General features: G+C 36.2%; 1 protein-coding gene across 2 annotated transcripts; it reads left to right on the forward strand.

Moving 5' to 3' along the window:
- Window positions 1–1,861: 1,861 nt before the first annotated feature.
- On the forward strand, window positions 1,862–15,904 carry APO4 (APO RNA-binding protein (DUF794)). 2 transcript variants are annotated; one of them, XM_088854560.1, is made up of 4 exons: window positions 1,862–2,272; window positions 3,036–3,179; window positions 10,943–11,201; window positions 14,984–15,904. In XM_088854560.1, exons 3-4 carry the CDS (start codon window positions 10,948–10,950, stop codon window positions 15,849–15,851), a joined length of 1,122 nt encoding a protein of 373 aa, XP_088710686.1. In that variant the 5' UTR covers window positions 1,862–2,272; window positions 3,036–3,179; window positions 10,943–10,947; the 3' UTR covers window positions 15,852–15,904. The 2 variants fall into 2 exon arrangements, with proteins under 2 accessions (XP_088710686.1, XP_006836549.1); XM_006836486.4 differs by lacking the exon at window positions 3,036–3,179.
- The last annotated feature ends 413 nt before the right edge of the window (window positions 15,905–16,317 follow it).

Raw genomic sequence — 16,317 nt, forward strand, 5'->3', positions numbered from 1 at the left:
ATAAAATCTGAAATAAATCGTTTTTATTTTAAAAAATCTAGATGAAAAAATTGGGTAAAAAATATGGATAGGCGAGAATACTTCGTATAAAGATATTTCCAATGGAAAAAGCTTATATCAGGAAGCTACTTCATAATATAGAACTACGGATGCATGTTGAAAAACCCTTTGGTTGATCATCTCGACATCGAGATTTATATGCTCCAATTTGTGTCGATCTCTAGGATGAGATTTGCTCAAATCATAGTAAAAACTGATCACTTTTGAAAAGGTAGAGAGATTGGGGTTGCTTGAATTATGGGCTTAAAAAAATCCTAGATCTATACAAATCCGATTTTTTTTCGAGTCCACTAGCAGTGCCAGCTCCAAATTCATAAATGATTCTAAATTTAATTAAATATAGTGATGAATTAATTTCCAGAAAAAATAAAAAATTCAGAGAATTAAACAATGAAAAACAAACTAAATTAAGCAAATAAATATATACTAAGGACTCGAAAGCCAAAGTTTCGGGCTTGGATTGGACCGCTCTTCTAATATACGCCACCATATTGTTTTCTATGGGTTTAGGGATCTCCTAAGGTTGAATATGAATTCTAGGATTTTATATTATTTTGTATAAAGATTAGATCTCTTAATGTTGAATATGAATTCTGGGATTTTATGTGATTTTTGGAGAATTTTCAGGACTTTTGGGTTAGGGAGAATGGGTATTTATAAGATTTAGTGGGTGATTTTTTTTTTTTTAAGGATTTTTTCGAATTTGTTTTGATTTATTTTGAATTTTTAGTCTTATCTAATTTAAAAAAACTTGTTTATTGTGTCATCAGGTGCGTTGACTACGTCATCAGCCCGCATCTGGGCCTGTCGGGCCGAGTTACACAGTAAATTGTCATTTGTTATATATTTTTATCCCTAAATCTAATTCAGACGATTATTGGACCGTTGGAAATATCTCGGGCTCTATTTCAATTTGGGATGGATTTGAGTAGTTTTGGAGCAATTAAATTGGGTCTAGGTTGTTTATGGTCTACTTGGGTTTGTGAAGTCATTTAAGACTAGAATTGAAGTTTTTAAGAGTTTCCTCAACCAAAATGTTAAGAGGATTATGGCTATGAAAAATAAAAAGATTTTAAATCTTGGAAATAATGCATTTTACAACATAATATCTACACGGTCTATTTTCAAAATTTTAACCAATTTTGAAATTTAAAATTTTATAATTAGATATAAAAATAGATTTTGAGATAACCTAAAAACATTTTACATCAAAATTATATATCTTGATAAAATTTGAAGGTGCACCTACCTCTACCCCTATGGATGCAACCATATGCAAACTGCACCCATCTTTGATATATCGGATTAGGTTAAAAAAATTGGAGTAAAAAAAGTAGATAAATTTATAATACTAGAAAATTTGAAATTTTAAAAAATAAAAATTATGTCAAAGCTATCAATAGCTAATTCATCTATAATTTTTTTATTAAATTAATATAATTAAATCAATTAATTTAAATGTCTCGTGACTTTCATTCAATCATCTAATATTAAATACATAATTAACTAGTATATATCCAAAAAAATTTACATACAAATCTACCTATTAAAATATTAAAAAACATTATACTTATTTATTATATATCAAAAACAAGTATATTATATAAATTTATTCATTAAATACTTTAAAATGATAAATATATTGTATAAATTTATTCATTAAATACCTCAATATCGTGTGGGTACAAAAAAAATAATAATAATAAAAAAAAAAAAATACATGATTTTTGTTTTCCCATCACGATGATTTAAATATGGTATCCTGATTGGTTAAAGTTTTATAAATTTCTTTAATCGAAAAGAAGCTCGCAGAAATTGGGGTTTCAAATCTCTGTGTTTACGGTTTAGAGAGAGAAGGAAGAAGGAAGAGAAAAACATAGGGCTGGGCTCATAGCCATTAGGGTTTATAGAGAGAGAAGAAGGAAGAAAGAAGAGGGCATTGGCTTCACAAACCGTAATGGAAGAGGCCCTAATTGATTTTTAGAGAGAGAAAAGGAAGATAGGATGCTGATTTGGGATAGTTTGAAGAGAGTATTTCTTTCTGATTTGGGATGTTGTTTGAGAGAAGCACTAACTATACTGATTTGTGAAGAGGCCCTAATTTTTAGAGAGAGAAAATGAAGAGGGTTTTTCATTTTCTTGGGGAAACAGCAAGCAGAGCTGAAGGATTAAGTTTGGGGAACTAATCCTATATGTACAATTGCTTGCTCCTGTGAGTTTACAGTATACACTATATTGATTACTTGGTCCTGTAGTCACACTCTCTGCTTCTCATTCATCAGTAAAAGACTATGTTTTGAGCTCTAATTTGTGCCATAAGCAGTATTTTCATAAAAACAATTATCACAAATAATCACAGAAATCTGCATGTATATGATTTTTTTTACGCAATGATTTACTTAGACAAAATGATTTTCTATAAACAGTATTTCATTTACACAATGATTTTCCAAAATAACAACTGAAATCTGCATATATTCGTTTAAGTTTTTTAAAAAATGGGAAAACAAAATTCATACCTTCAATCTGCAACTGAGGTTTTGAAGAACACAGTGGGGATAAAAGTTTCTATTTTAGGTTTTTTTTTTTGAAACAATATTTTTTTTCAAAAGCAAAGTAGCAATGGCTCCAATGCACAAAACAGGAGAAAAAAAAATCTTTCAAAAGAAACAAAAATTATAGGTGAAAAAAGATACGCTTTTTTGGCCTGATTTTAATCGTATTATGAAAAAAGCGCGTTTTAAACGTTTTTATAAAAACTATGTGATTTTTTTCCGACCTTTTCAAAACGTCGTCGTTTAGTTTCCATAAAAAACACGGAATTTTTGAAAAAATCGCCCGTTAAAAGGCGATTTGCTAACTATGACACGAGACTCAGGGCTAAAAACAAAACAGAAAATGAGTCTAGATTTTCTACTGTGATATGAGTATGAATCAATAGGGTTTTTTAATTTTTCATTTACCTTTTACTTCAGGGTTTCTCAACTGAACTTCCTTTGCACGCTTCTTCGGAGGCTGCAACGAAGGAAGAGAGGAGTTGTAGTTCTCAGTGACTTGGATTTTTTAATGCTCTTAATAGGGAAAGATCAGATATGTGTATTTGGCAGGAAAAAAAGAAGGTTTTGTATTTTCATTATTAATTTATTTAGTTTTTGCCTTTTCCAGCTATGGATTTATAATATACTCTTTTTTTTTTTAATATATATTTTTTTAAAATTTTGACTGGACTCATTTGATATTTGAAAACCACAAAATGCAATTCATCGTAGATTGTGATCATCTGTAGTGTTGGAATCTAATGTGTTTGCAATTATAAAAAAAAAGAAAAAAAGAGGTTGTTGGGTTTGCTGGTTGTTTGCTGGATGTGGAGGAGAATCTTGTTTGACATTTTGTATGCAAACATTTTTTTAATCTTCTTTGATAACTAGGATTATATTTGTAGTTTTGTTCATTATGGTTGTGTGCCTGTTTAATATCTCAGCATAATTTTTTTTTGGATGTTTCTATTGTGAGTTCTTTGTATTCAGTGAATTGATTTTACCATAATAGAAGTCATTTGCTGCATTAAAACAAAATGTAGGAACAAAGAATATGATAAAATTGAGCCCACATTCACTCCTTCTTTTACTTAAAATCTTTTTGGCCTTTGGTTGTTTTTAGTTGAAATGTACATTCTTTCCTTTTATTTGTTTCTATATCTCCTCTACAATGAGAACTAAGTGGACTTACAGTAAACCGGTGGATTTGAAGTATATTATTTTGGAATAGTCTTTAGGTTTAATGATAAGTGTTCCACTGTACACAATTATTCACCACCATTATAGAAGCAACTTAGAGTTATTGATTCAATACTATTATTCAGAAAAAACCATCCAAATTGGATTGGATGTGTAAAGGTTACCTTCCAATACCCATCTCTTCTATGTCCAGTAATTCCATGCCGTCTTTATCAATTAAAAGGTGCACTGCTAACTTTGAGTCTAAGACTACCTTTTGGCTACTTGAAATTGTTTGACAATCGCAGTCTATGATATTGAAATTTTAACATCTCTTATGGTGGCTGATTGTTATGTATGCGTCAAAGATCACATTTTATTTGTTTCAAAATTTGGTTTTTAACAACTTCTATCTTTTGGGATAATTACTTGGCTTATAGGGTGGTTATAGTGTGGCCTTCATTCTTAATAGATATAAAAAAGTACCCATGAACCTTAATATTTCACAACACAGTGTCTATGGATGGTAAAATGGTAGTAGGACCACCTATTGTCAAATGTTTTCCTCTTATTGTTCCCTCTCATATTGTATGATCCAACCTAATCATGAAATGGCCATATTGGTTTATGTCTAAATTTTATGTAAATGTTTTCTGTTCACAATTGGAGCAGTCCATGATATGAAAGCTATGAGAAGTAACTTATTGTATATGATGGAAAGCATCAATTTTGATTTTTGGGGATTATTAGAAAGTTGAAACTAATCCTACAGATAAAATTCACATTAAGTGAATCTATATATATATATATATATATATATATATATATAGGAAGATACTACAAAACGCCTATAGGAGAAAATGAACAGTGATTTCGCCTACCCTCATCACCATCCAAATTTTATCGCACGGTCACAGTTGTCCGGTAGTGTTTCAATTTTCATTTTTTTTTCTATAAATCGGAATGATATGAAATTTGGAGTGTCAATTCATCAAAAATAGGCGAATCTAATAAAAATATAAAAAAATAATTTGTAAAATATAAATTGACCAAAATACCCCCAAAAATTTATGGGAAGTATTTTGGTTAATTTATATTTTGCGAATTATTTTTTCCATATTTTTATTAGGTGCATCTCACTAAGATATACACATGCTCCAAATTCTAGATCATTTCGATATGTAGAAAAAAAATGAAAATTGAAACACTACCGAACAACCGTGACCATACGATGAACTTTGGATGGTGATGAGCATAGGCGAAATCACTGTTTATTTTTGCCTATAGGCATTGGGAAGATTTTTCCATATATATATATATATATATATATATATATATATATATATGGGTTATTCTAGAATGCACCACACTAATGGTGATTTTAGAATACTCTACTCCCAAACTTTGGACAGTAGATTGCCCTTTTATTTATCAAAATTACTTTAATCTCTTCTTTTTTATCAAATTAAGAAAGGGCGACAGAGTAATTAGGAGTCCCTCTAAATTTTTGAAACATTTGACTTTATTGGTAATTATCTTTCTATTTTTTTCTCTCCACCAAACCCGTTTTCATCTCCCGCCTCTTCTCCTCAACACCCGTTCTCCATGCCCCCATTCAACTCCATCCATTCTCATCCCCATTCCCCCACCTTCCTCTTACTAATATTCTATGCTGTTTTTGCAGCAGAGAAAACAACAACAAAATTCTGTATTTTGATTAAATTTTACATGAAGATATCAAGCTTAAGGTGTTCTTGTTCATAATTCATTGGTTGATGTTCTTAAGATCTATTTGATCACTTCAAAGGAGTTTTAGTTGTTTTTAGAATGACCAAATTCAATCACACATGCTGCTGATTTTTCAGCAACATCACCAAGTCCTTTTTGTGATTTGATCATTATTTACTTGAAATTCATCATGCTTATGCTGTAACATGTTGATTAAACAATTGAATAATGTTATTGGATCATATTGAACCATTTTGGAAAGATTTGTAGCTCACTTTTTGTGATTAAAAAAAAGTCATTATGCTGCTGATTTTGCATCAGTGTTAATCTCTCTCTCTCTCTGCTCTGCTCCCAAGTTACCTATTCTTTCCCTGCTCGCTCTCTCTGCCCCCAAGTAGAACAAACAAGCCCACTCAGAGCTTATAGAGTGAATTTCAAGCCCTTGGTGTAGTTGTTGAACAAACACAAGCCAGCCTTCTATAATGAACTTGAACTGAAAGCGGCTGCTCATGGCTCGCACCGTACTTATGTACTCCACTCGTTGGGTCTAGTTGTGTTTATGAACCAAGGATGTAGTTGTTGAACCCCCTCTTAGTTCCAAGAAAGCGGCCGTTCACTTCAGGAATAGGGGTTGTTGATGTATTTTGAGTTTTGTTTGGCCAAGCCAAGTCATGTCAAAGCCCTCGTTGTTGAAGCGAAGAAAACTACACCAAGCAACGGAAGAGCACGCTACCGCATACATTTTCTTGCTGGGCGCGCTAGCTGCGAAGAAAACTACAGTGCGCGCTAGCTGCGAAGAAAACTACAGTGCGCTAGCGCGCACGTAGGCTTTTGAGCCAAAGACAAGCAAGAAAACGGATGCGCGGCGCTAACGTGCCCTTGCTTCTTGCGAGAAAACGGATGCGCTAGCGGCGCTAACGCGCCCTTTCTTCTTGCTTTCGAGCTGTAGTTTGTTAGGCACTAGCGTACTCCAGCAAGAAAACAGATGCGCTAACGTGCCCCCTTGCTTCTTGCTTCTTGCTTCTTGCTTCTTGCTTCTTGCTTTCGAGTTGTAGTTTGCTGGCTTTGACAAGACTTGCCTTGCCCCCCTAGCTTTTGCTTCGCAACAGCAAATAGCCCAGCCATTAGACCTTGCTTGCATCGAGATTATGTTGGTGTTCAGTGCACCCAATGCATTGGATGGATGCCCGGGCTTTGAGAAGGAAGGACGCTTGAAGAGGCGAAAGGCCATGGGGAGATATCGTCTGTGATCCATGGATCTCCGATCGGGAAACCTTATCCAAGCTCCGTGGTTAGTCTGCGCTCTTTGGACTTTGAAAACTTAGCGAATTGAAACATCTGAGTAGCTAAAGGAAGGGAAATCAACCGAGACCCCCTTACTAGTGGCGAGCGAGAGCGGATTGGGGCTTTGAAGAAAAAGAAACACGAAGCTTACCACGAAGCTTCGCTCTAGCAAAGCAAAGCAATTCAATCTTCTGTCATTCGCGAAGCGGAACGGAGCAAAGGTGCGAAGCCGCTTAGCCTCGTTCCTCTTGCTTCGCTCATGGCACGCTCAGTGCTTATGCACTTCGCTTCCTTTCCTATTAGGCTCGTTTCGTAGAATTGCACTTGTTTAAACGTAACTCGTTCTCGATCAGCCTAACAAACTAGTTTTCATAGGCTCCTATTAAGCTCGTGTAACTCGTTCTCGTTGGTTTCATTCGATTTGTTGTGGATTGGATGATGGAAAAACCGTTGGTTCGGGAATTGTGAAAAGGTAGGAAGATCTGGCCAAAGAATGTGATAGCCCTGTAGATTCATTCCCATGGTTCTATCCTTCCCAGTAAAACGCGACGTGTTCAAATTTTGATCGCTTTTACGCGAGAAAGGGGGACCACCCTCTAAGCCTAAGTCTTCCTCAATGACCGATAGCGTACAAGTACTGTGAGGGAAAGGTGAAAAGAACCCTATTTAGGGAGTGCAATAGAGAACCTGAGATCCGATGCGAACAATCAGTCGAAGGAGCAGAGCTTAGAGCCAAACGACGAGCGCACTCACTCTAACGGCGTACCTTTCGCATGATGGGTCAGCGAGGAAATGGGAACATCGGCTTAAGCCATTAGGTGTAGGCGCTTTCCAAAGGTTGAATCTTCCAATTGTTCCTATTTGACCCGAAACCGATCGATCTAGCCATGAGCAGGTTGAAGAGAGCTCTAATAGGCCTTGGAGGACCGAACCCACGTATGTGGCAAAATATGGGGATGACTTGTGGGTAGGGGGGAAAGGCCAACCAAGATCGGATATAGCTGGTTTTCCGCAAAATCTATTTCAGTAGAGCGTATGATGTTGATGGCCCGAGGTAGAGCACTCAATGGGCTAGAGTGGCCCCCAAAAAGCTTGACCAACCCCAGGGAAACTCCGAAGACAGGCCTAGATCGCTTGTATAGACAGACACTTTGGGTGTTAAGATCCAAAGTCGAGAGGGAAACAGCCCAGATCGTACGCTAAGGTCCCTAAGCAATCTCTTAGTGGAAAAGGAAATGATCGAGCGATGACAATCAGGAGGTGGGTTGGGAAGCAGTCATCCTTTGAAGAAAGCGTAATAGCTCACTGATCTAGCTCCATGGCACCGAAAATGTATCAAGGCTCAAGTGATTCACCGAAGCAACGAGACCTTGAAAGCATTTTCAAGTGTCAGTAGTGGGACGTTCTGTCAATCGGGGAAGGTTTTTGGTTACAACACCTGGAGATATCAGAAGTGAGAATGCTGACTTGAGTAACAAGAATTCCTGTGAAAGACACGATCGCCTTCCAGTTCAAGGCTTTATGCGTTCAGTCAATCTACGCAGAGTGAATCGGTCCCTAAGGAAGCCCCAAAAGGGCTGCCGTCCGATGGGTACACGAGAGTGACGAAGTTGCTTTGAACCTGTTATCTCTTTCTCTCTCGCTTTCTCTTGCCTCTAACGTTGATGTTGAAACCAACCCCTTGCTGATTACTCTCTCCAGCTATCAAACCAACCAGTAGTGTCCTGTAGTCACCAACTACAGCCAAAGGAAACCAGCTGCAATCGAATCTATCACCATAAGATCAATTCTCTGTTGTTTTTGCAGCAGAGAAAACAACTGCAAAATTCTATATTTTGATTGCATGAAGCGAGAGAGAAGGTGGGTCACAAATCTTGGTTGATGTTAGCACAAAGAGAAGGTGAGGCATGATCTTGGTTGAGAGAGAATGAGACTCCACGCTGATCCAAATTTGTTTAGAGAGAGAGAGTAGGGCATGATCTTGGTTTTGAAATTTAAATTTGGTTTTGAATTTTGAATGTGGGCTTGACTTGTATTTCAAATTTGGCATTTTGATTTTGAAATTTGAGCATCATTTATAATTACTACTAATGCCCTCCAAAAATTTGATTCGAATAAGGAAACTAGTGTAATTTTAAACAATATAGGGGTAACATATTGTCAAGAATGTTGAAGTAGGGTATTCTAAAATCACCATTAGTATGGTGAATTCTAGAAAAACCCTATATATATAGGAAAAAGTTGATATAAGGATGCTACCTTATAATGTAGAACTACGGATGCCCTTCAAAAATCCATCGAAAAAGGTAGTTTTAATGTTGAAAAACCCTTTGATTGATCATCTCGACTTCGAGATGTATGACTATGAAAAATAAAAAGGTTTTTAAGTCTCATAAAGTGTGCATTTTACAATATATTATCTACACCATTCATTGTCAAGATTTTCATGTGTTTATAGATCTACTTGATTTTAACCATTTTTGAAATTTAAAATTTTATAATTAGATATAGAAATAGATTTTGAGATAATCCTAATAACATTTTACATCAAAATTATATACCATGATAAAATTTGAAGGGCACCATACGTCTACCACACCTACGGAGGCGTCCGTATACTAACTGCACCCATATATATATGTATATATATATATATATATATATATATATATATATATATATATATATATAGAAATGCTAGCGTAGACCAGAGGGCTTATAGCTACATATGAGCCCAACGGTTCAGATTCAATCTTGGTTAATTTGATAGACACGACTTCATTTGGTATTTTAATTTTAAATTTTTTTCTACAAATCCATAACATGTGAAATTTTAGGCATCTATTTTTCTCATCAATGCACATCTAATAAAAATATTAAAAAAATAATTCGTAAGATATAAATCGACCAAAATGCCCCTCAAAAGTTTTGAGGGTATTTTGGTCAATTTATTTCTCACGAAATATTTTTTTGATATTTTTATTGGATTATCCTATTTTTAAAGAACACACGCCCAAAATTTCAAGTGATTTAAATTTATAGAAAAAAAATTAAAATTAAAATACGAACTGCAATCGTGATGATTGGATCGGCCCAGATTCAACGTTGGGCTCATATGTAGCTGTAGGCCCACTGGCTTACGCTATTATTTCCCATATATATATATGTGTATATGTGTGTGTGTCTATATATATATATATATATATATATATATATATATATATATAGATGGAAGTTAAATGGGAATATCTTGCTTGAACAACATGTTCAAAGCACGTGTAGCCCACTAGTATATTAATTTTTATGTTAATAACAAGTCTTGTGTTTTGTATATTATGATACATTTGTGCTACTATGATATTGTAGCATAAAAACAACGTGCTACATGTAACCAATCGATAAACTGGTTATGGACTTGAATGGGGGAACACTTTATCTCAACCGTCCATTGTTGGAAAGTAACAGTTTAGATGACCTGTTTTCTATTATTTAAAATATATCAGGGCATTCCTTGCTGTAATTTCTTTATATAACATAGGCGCATGGATACTTTTGTAGCATTCAGATATGTCTTGTCCTGCATTTCATTCTTTTTGGTTCCATTTTGGATATGCTGAGTACATATTGACTCAAGTAGACGTGTTCTGTCCTTGTAAAATAGGGTTTTTCTATCGATTATCGCAACTTCATAGTCATCATGCACATATTTTGAACTTGCATTGTTGTATATCTCATGTGGTATTTGTCAAACATTCAATACTTTGATCATTGAACAGCATTTATTTTGTTAAATTCTTTCTGTGAAATTTAAAAAATGTAAGGTAACTTCTAGTCTATGATCTCTTGGTTGATAAAATTTGTATTTACTTCAATATTACTGTCGTACCATGGGGCAATACTACCGCCATGGCCCCAGGCCATTCTCAAGTGCTTCTTCATACATCTCTGTAAACTAGTGCACATCTCATATTTATCAAAAAAAAGAAAAGAGGAAAATGCAAAAATTTTGTACTCGATTATTTCTTATGGAAGGAATCCCAATTAACACAGTGTAAAAAAAAAGAAAAGAGGAAAATGCAAAAATTTTGTACTCGATTATTTCTTATGGAAGGAATCCCAATTAACACAGTGTATTTGTTTCATTAACTACGCAGTTGTCATGGCCTGGAAGCAGAGAGTTCAAGTCCATGTCTCAGGAAAACTTTACAACTGCCTCATTCCTTCCAGATGTTATAAGTCAAAAGCTGAGTGGCAAAAGCTTCGACCTATGATCCTTGAAAGACTAAGAAGTAGGGCCAAGGATTATCCTGTGAGAAACATGGTCCCTGTTGCTAATGATGTCCTTAAGGCTAGAGGGGAAGTTGTTGATGGTGTTTCTACCCTTATAAAGTTTATTCCAGTAAAGGCATGCAAGTAAGTCCATCTGTTTTTTAAGATTTTATTCCCATCATTTGTTATAACTTTTTCATTCTATTATATATGTAAAAGTGGGCATGCTTTCGATTCACATAGTATTACTCTATTGAATGTTTTCAATTTTTAACAAACGGCAAACAATGATCAAATAAAATGAAAAAGAAAAAGAAAAAGAAAATTCAAGCTTGCAAGTAATTTGGTGAAACCTACTTGGTGCCTTCCAGGACCAACCATCCCACATGCCATCAACCAGTCCACCTGGCATGGACCTTAATGGGGAGTGGTTGATTTAGACCATATTGTAATAGTCCATCTTACTGTCAGAGAATCTACTATACCTGTGGTTGAGCGCATATATACATTCCAATGTGTTTGTGCACACATCTTGATAGCATACTTTTGTGTTTGTTTATGGCCTGTCTCAAAGACACAAGACGTGTGTAGTTTGTGTTTAACAAGGTCGATGTCTGACAGCTGTTTTCTTTTTTCACACTCTGACAGGAAAGAGAGGCTGTCTTTCTGTGGGTTGGTAGTAACGGAATGGTTTCATTATCCAAAATGAAGAACATTTCCCACCAAAAGATCAAAATGTTTCCAACTTTTAGACTTCCATATAATGCTAACGTGTCACCATGTGTACATATTGGCAATTGTGTATTCATATATATAATTAGTATATTTCATTCAAATTGTTTCAAAATGAATGAAAATTAAATATGTATCTCGAACTACTAGACATGCATATGCAAAATTACTGACATATGTGCGGGCATATGCTCTGGAAATTGGTGAAGTGTGTCTTGTATTCTAGACACTCATAATGATGGCCAAGATGCAGCCCTGGCCTGCTTGACACAAAACAAGGAGAAAAAGAAAAAAAGGCACAGTGGCCTTTCCGAGAAGTGTTAACTAGCTTTTCTCAAGTGTTGACAGCATTTTTGAGTTTGGTGTGTGGGTGTGTGTGAGGAGGGGTGTGTGTGTGTGTGTGTGAGAGAGAGAGAGAGAGAGAGAGAGAGATTATTCTCTTTCTTGTACACATTTTAAAAGATGATGGGTCACAACCCCATAGCCATTTGTGAGAAATGTTGGACCGGCCATTCCCTAGATTAAATGTGGCTTTGGGAGTACGGACGTTAAATTTCTCTCTGTGTTATGTTTTATCTTTCCATCAATACAATGTTAACATTATAAAACATAAATAAAAATCTCTGTGATTAATTCTGAATATTTAATCCTTTGAAATTTTTTCAGAACATGGACTTGAATAATTCTTCCTTTCTTTTTTATTAATATGCAAATGTTGTTTCCTCTTTTATGATGGATATGCATTTATTCTTTCTTTCCTTGAAAAATATAAAGAATGGCGGTGGTTTAACCTATTGACCGAGTCCAATTGGCTTAGTATCATGCTTACCCAACATGGGCCACGATCCCGATGCAAGACCATAGAATCATGTTGTTGGAGCAGGATTGCCGCCCATGTAAGGAGAGAGCGGTAACAAATCAATATGTTCATATCTATTTGGGTCTTACTTTAATTTGGTCAAGAAAAAGAAATAGTTTGATTCTGTCTGCTTTGGGAAAGTCTTAGTTCAGTTTGAGGCATGCTTTACTTTGCCAAGGAAAGATAAATGCTTCCCTAAAGAAACAATTAGAATACCTGACTGTTTGGCCCTTTTACCACTGAAATCATCAAGCTCATTGTTAACTATTCTTTCTTGGAGATAAAGGAAGATATTGAACCGATTGACCCGCATGACATGAAGTTTGAACTAACTATGGTGATGAAGCTTTTGATGCTTTTTGGGTAAGTTTGAAGTCTATGGTACCTGAGTTGCTGTAACTGAATATATTGAGAAACTTACTCTGCAGCAAAACATGAGACAATGGCTGGTTCGAATGCAATCCAAACCAAAACGTTCATGAAATTTATAGCCTCTCTTGCCTCTCTCAACTTGCTTCCATCATGTGAGATGCCTAATATAGCGAATGTTATGAATATATATGTAGGGCAAGACGGATGGTTTTGAGAATGGGCTAGGGACTTGGTGGTGGTACCATTGAACCTTATGATAAAGTCTCTTGACTCTATTCTCACTATAGGGTAGGGGCTCAAATCCCCACTGACTTATCTTTACTTACCCAAAAAAGGATAGATGATTTCCACATGAGGGTTTTGAGTGTTTGATTATGGAACTAAGATTAAGGTTAAAGGATGTATATGTTTTGAGTGGTTAGGGCCCTAGGTTTATTAGCTTTATAAGCTAGGCATGAGAAGGTTTAGAGTGTTGTGATAGGTCTTACATGTGTCGGCATTTGATGGACTGTTGCACATGTGCCCTATTAGGGTTAGGTAGCATGGGAATGATTGATGAGGTGTCATAGACGGTTGTGGAAGGTTGGGGTTGATGAGAGGGTGTGGCTAGTCTCGGATGGATAGAAGGATATAGAAGACTGTGTGGGGTAGAGGCATGGAAGATGCTTGGTTGTTGAGGTGTGGAAAGGAGAGAGTGAGGACTGGATAGAGAGAATTGGCAGCGCAAGAGGGCTTGAGGAATCAAGACCTCAATGATGGAATCAACACCACCAAAGGCTTGAAGAAGAAACTTTCCAATTAATAGCTCATAGAATGCTGTTGAATATTGGGTCCTGACATGGATATAGAGTGTTCAGACCTAACGTTTTTGAAACCGGTGTGCCAAGGATTATGGCTTTTGGAATTGGAGCACACTTGAGGAATCAATACTTCAGTGATGGAATCAACACCACCAAAATCTTGAAGAACCAACTTTTACGCAATAACCAATATATTGCTCTTGGATGTAGACTCTAAAATGTATTTATACTAGTTCTAAACTATATCTATGGCATAATCGACCACAGTTAGCGCACAGTTTGGGAATGCACTTATATTTGATGGCCCGTGTGAAACATTTGCTATCTCCTAGTTGACCACTACCTCTTTAGGGAGCTCTCGTTGGAGTTCAATTTCACACATACTCGAGCATGTTTCAACTGTCTGTGCTCATTCGTTTTAGATATCCGTGGTGGCAGGTCATCCCACTGTTGCTGCAATTCGACCTAGTGATGAAATTGACCAACAATTATGGGTGGTTCTTGTACACGAATCCATCCTGGCATGGTGCTAAGGACTGCTATTTCTAGTAATTTCCCACCATTCCCTCTCTAAATGTATGTCCCAGACACTTAAGAACTAGGGTCTGTCCTCGAGGACTTCATTTAAATCTTCCCCATGTTCAAACAGAAATAGGATGTGGTTCTTGCCTATTCCTGTGATACCTAATCTCCCTTTTGAGCAACAAATTGATCTAATTCTTTTGAGTGGCATAGCTCCTCTCCATTGAGGAGCTATGCGACTCAGAGGAAATGCAGAAATATCAGTTGTACATTCCTGTGGAGAATACATAAATTATTAACTAGATTCAACTTTTCTACTCTTTCATGTAAGATAGTGCTGTGTCCCGGATATATATCATTTTTTTCCCATTTTAAATCATCTTGATACTCTTTGTTTCCAAGCAGTTCAAAATACTTGTGCGCATCTGTTTTCTCTACTAGAATCTATTCATGGATTATTCTTCCCATTCCTTTGGGCTACGTTTTGTGAATTTTGTGATTAGAAAGCACATGTGCTTGTTGCTTTCTATTTTGTTTGTAAAACTCCACATTTTTATATCATACTGTTCTTTACAAATGGTTTAGAAATAATACTCATATCAGCTTGAGACAGTGACCTAGCAGCATGAAATCATGTGCAGGTTCTGTTCAGAGGTATACGTCGGTGAAGAGGGCCATCAAATCCGCACCTGTTGTGGCTATAGGCGTGGGGCCAAAAAACAATTGCACCGTTGGATCAATGGTGGTTTTGAACATATTCTTGTTCCTGTTGATGCTTACCATCTCCGAACCATGTTCCAGGATGTCATAAAACATGATGAGAGATTCGATTATGAACGTATACCCGCCGTTCTTGAGCTATGCGATCAGGCTGGAGCTAGTATTTCCAGCGCCCATGATAATCATAGTATGAGTTCAAATGGATTGAACCATTCCCATAGTCATAGTCATAGTGGGGATGGGCTAAGCTTGATTATCGAGCAATGCAATCAAACCGTAGCTGATATTTCCAAGACCCTTCATAATTTTAGTTCAAAGGAATCAAGCCATGATCTTCATCATTCAAATGGGTCAAGCTCTGTCAAGAGCTTTGGAGACTTAGTGGGTTTGCCTGAGGAGCTACAATCTATTGCACAGAGGACTTTGGATGCATGGGAGAGGATGAGATTAGGTATTAAGAAGTTGATGTTGGTGTATCCTGTCAAGGTTTGCAAGTATTGTGGTGAGGTTCATGTCGGTCCATCAGGGCACAAGGTGAGACTGTGTGGTTTGTTCAGGCATGAGCCGTGGAGGGGCGGTCATTTTTGGAAGAAGGCGGATTTGGATGACCTGGTGCCACCTCAGGTGGTGTGGCATAGGCGTCCTCAGGACCCTTGCGTACTCTTGGACAATGGGAGGAGCTTTTATGGGCATGCCCCAGCAGTGGTCGAGCTGTGTGCTCAGGGAGGAGCCACTGTTCCCACCAAGTATTTTTGTATGATGAAAAATAATGGTTTGGTACCAAGGTGATTATCTGTAATCTCTCTTTCGTTATTGTTCTAATCCATGCTCTTATCTGTTAATGTTGCCTATTTATGAGTTCCGTGATTCTCTGAAAGGGAGTGTCATAAGCTGAAAGAACCTTTGATTTCAAAGGTACTTTGGCCATTTTTGTTGTTGAGCTCTTTTTGTATTTTTCCATATTGTTCTCTTTTAATAAATTCATGTTGTATGTACCTATGGAAGATAGAAAAGTCCCAGATAGAGAGAATGCATTCCTTGTCATCTGTAAGAGAGTAGCTGTCAATGCATTGACTCATATTTGGGTGGGCTAACTCTTAATACTTTTTAAACCTCAACTCTTATACTTTTTAAAGCATATCACCAACTTGAAAACTATTTTGGTGTTTTTGACCCCAAAAAGTAAACAAGTAGATTTTTTATTTATTTATTAAAATACCCTTTTTCTAAAGGGTGCGGTTTGTATAGAGCTAAG

The sequence above is a fragment of the Amborella trichopoda genome, chromosome 12, assembly GCF_054954075.1.
Source record: "Amborella trichopoda isolate Santa Cruz 75 chromosome 12, AtrichopodaSantaCruz75HAP2 v2.0, whole genome shotgun sequence".
NCBI classification, from domain to species: domain Eukaryota; kingdom Viridiplantae; phylum Streptophyta; class Magnoliopsida; order Amborellales; family Amborellaceae; genus Amborella; species Amborella trichopoda.

Coding starts and splice junctions, on each gene's coding strand:
- APO4 (XM_088854560.1), top strand. CDS start 10,948: ATGGCCTGGAAGCAGAGAGTTCAAGTCCATGTCTCAGGAAAACTTTAC. Junction 11,202..14,983: donor ATTCCAGTAAAGGCATGCAA/GTAAGTCCATCT, acceptor AATCATGTGCAG/GTTCTGTTCAGAGGTATACG.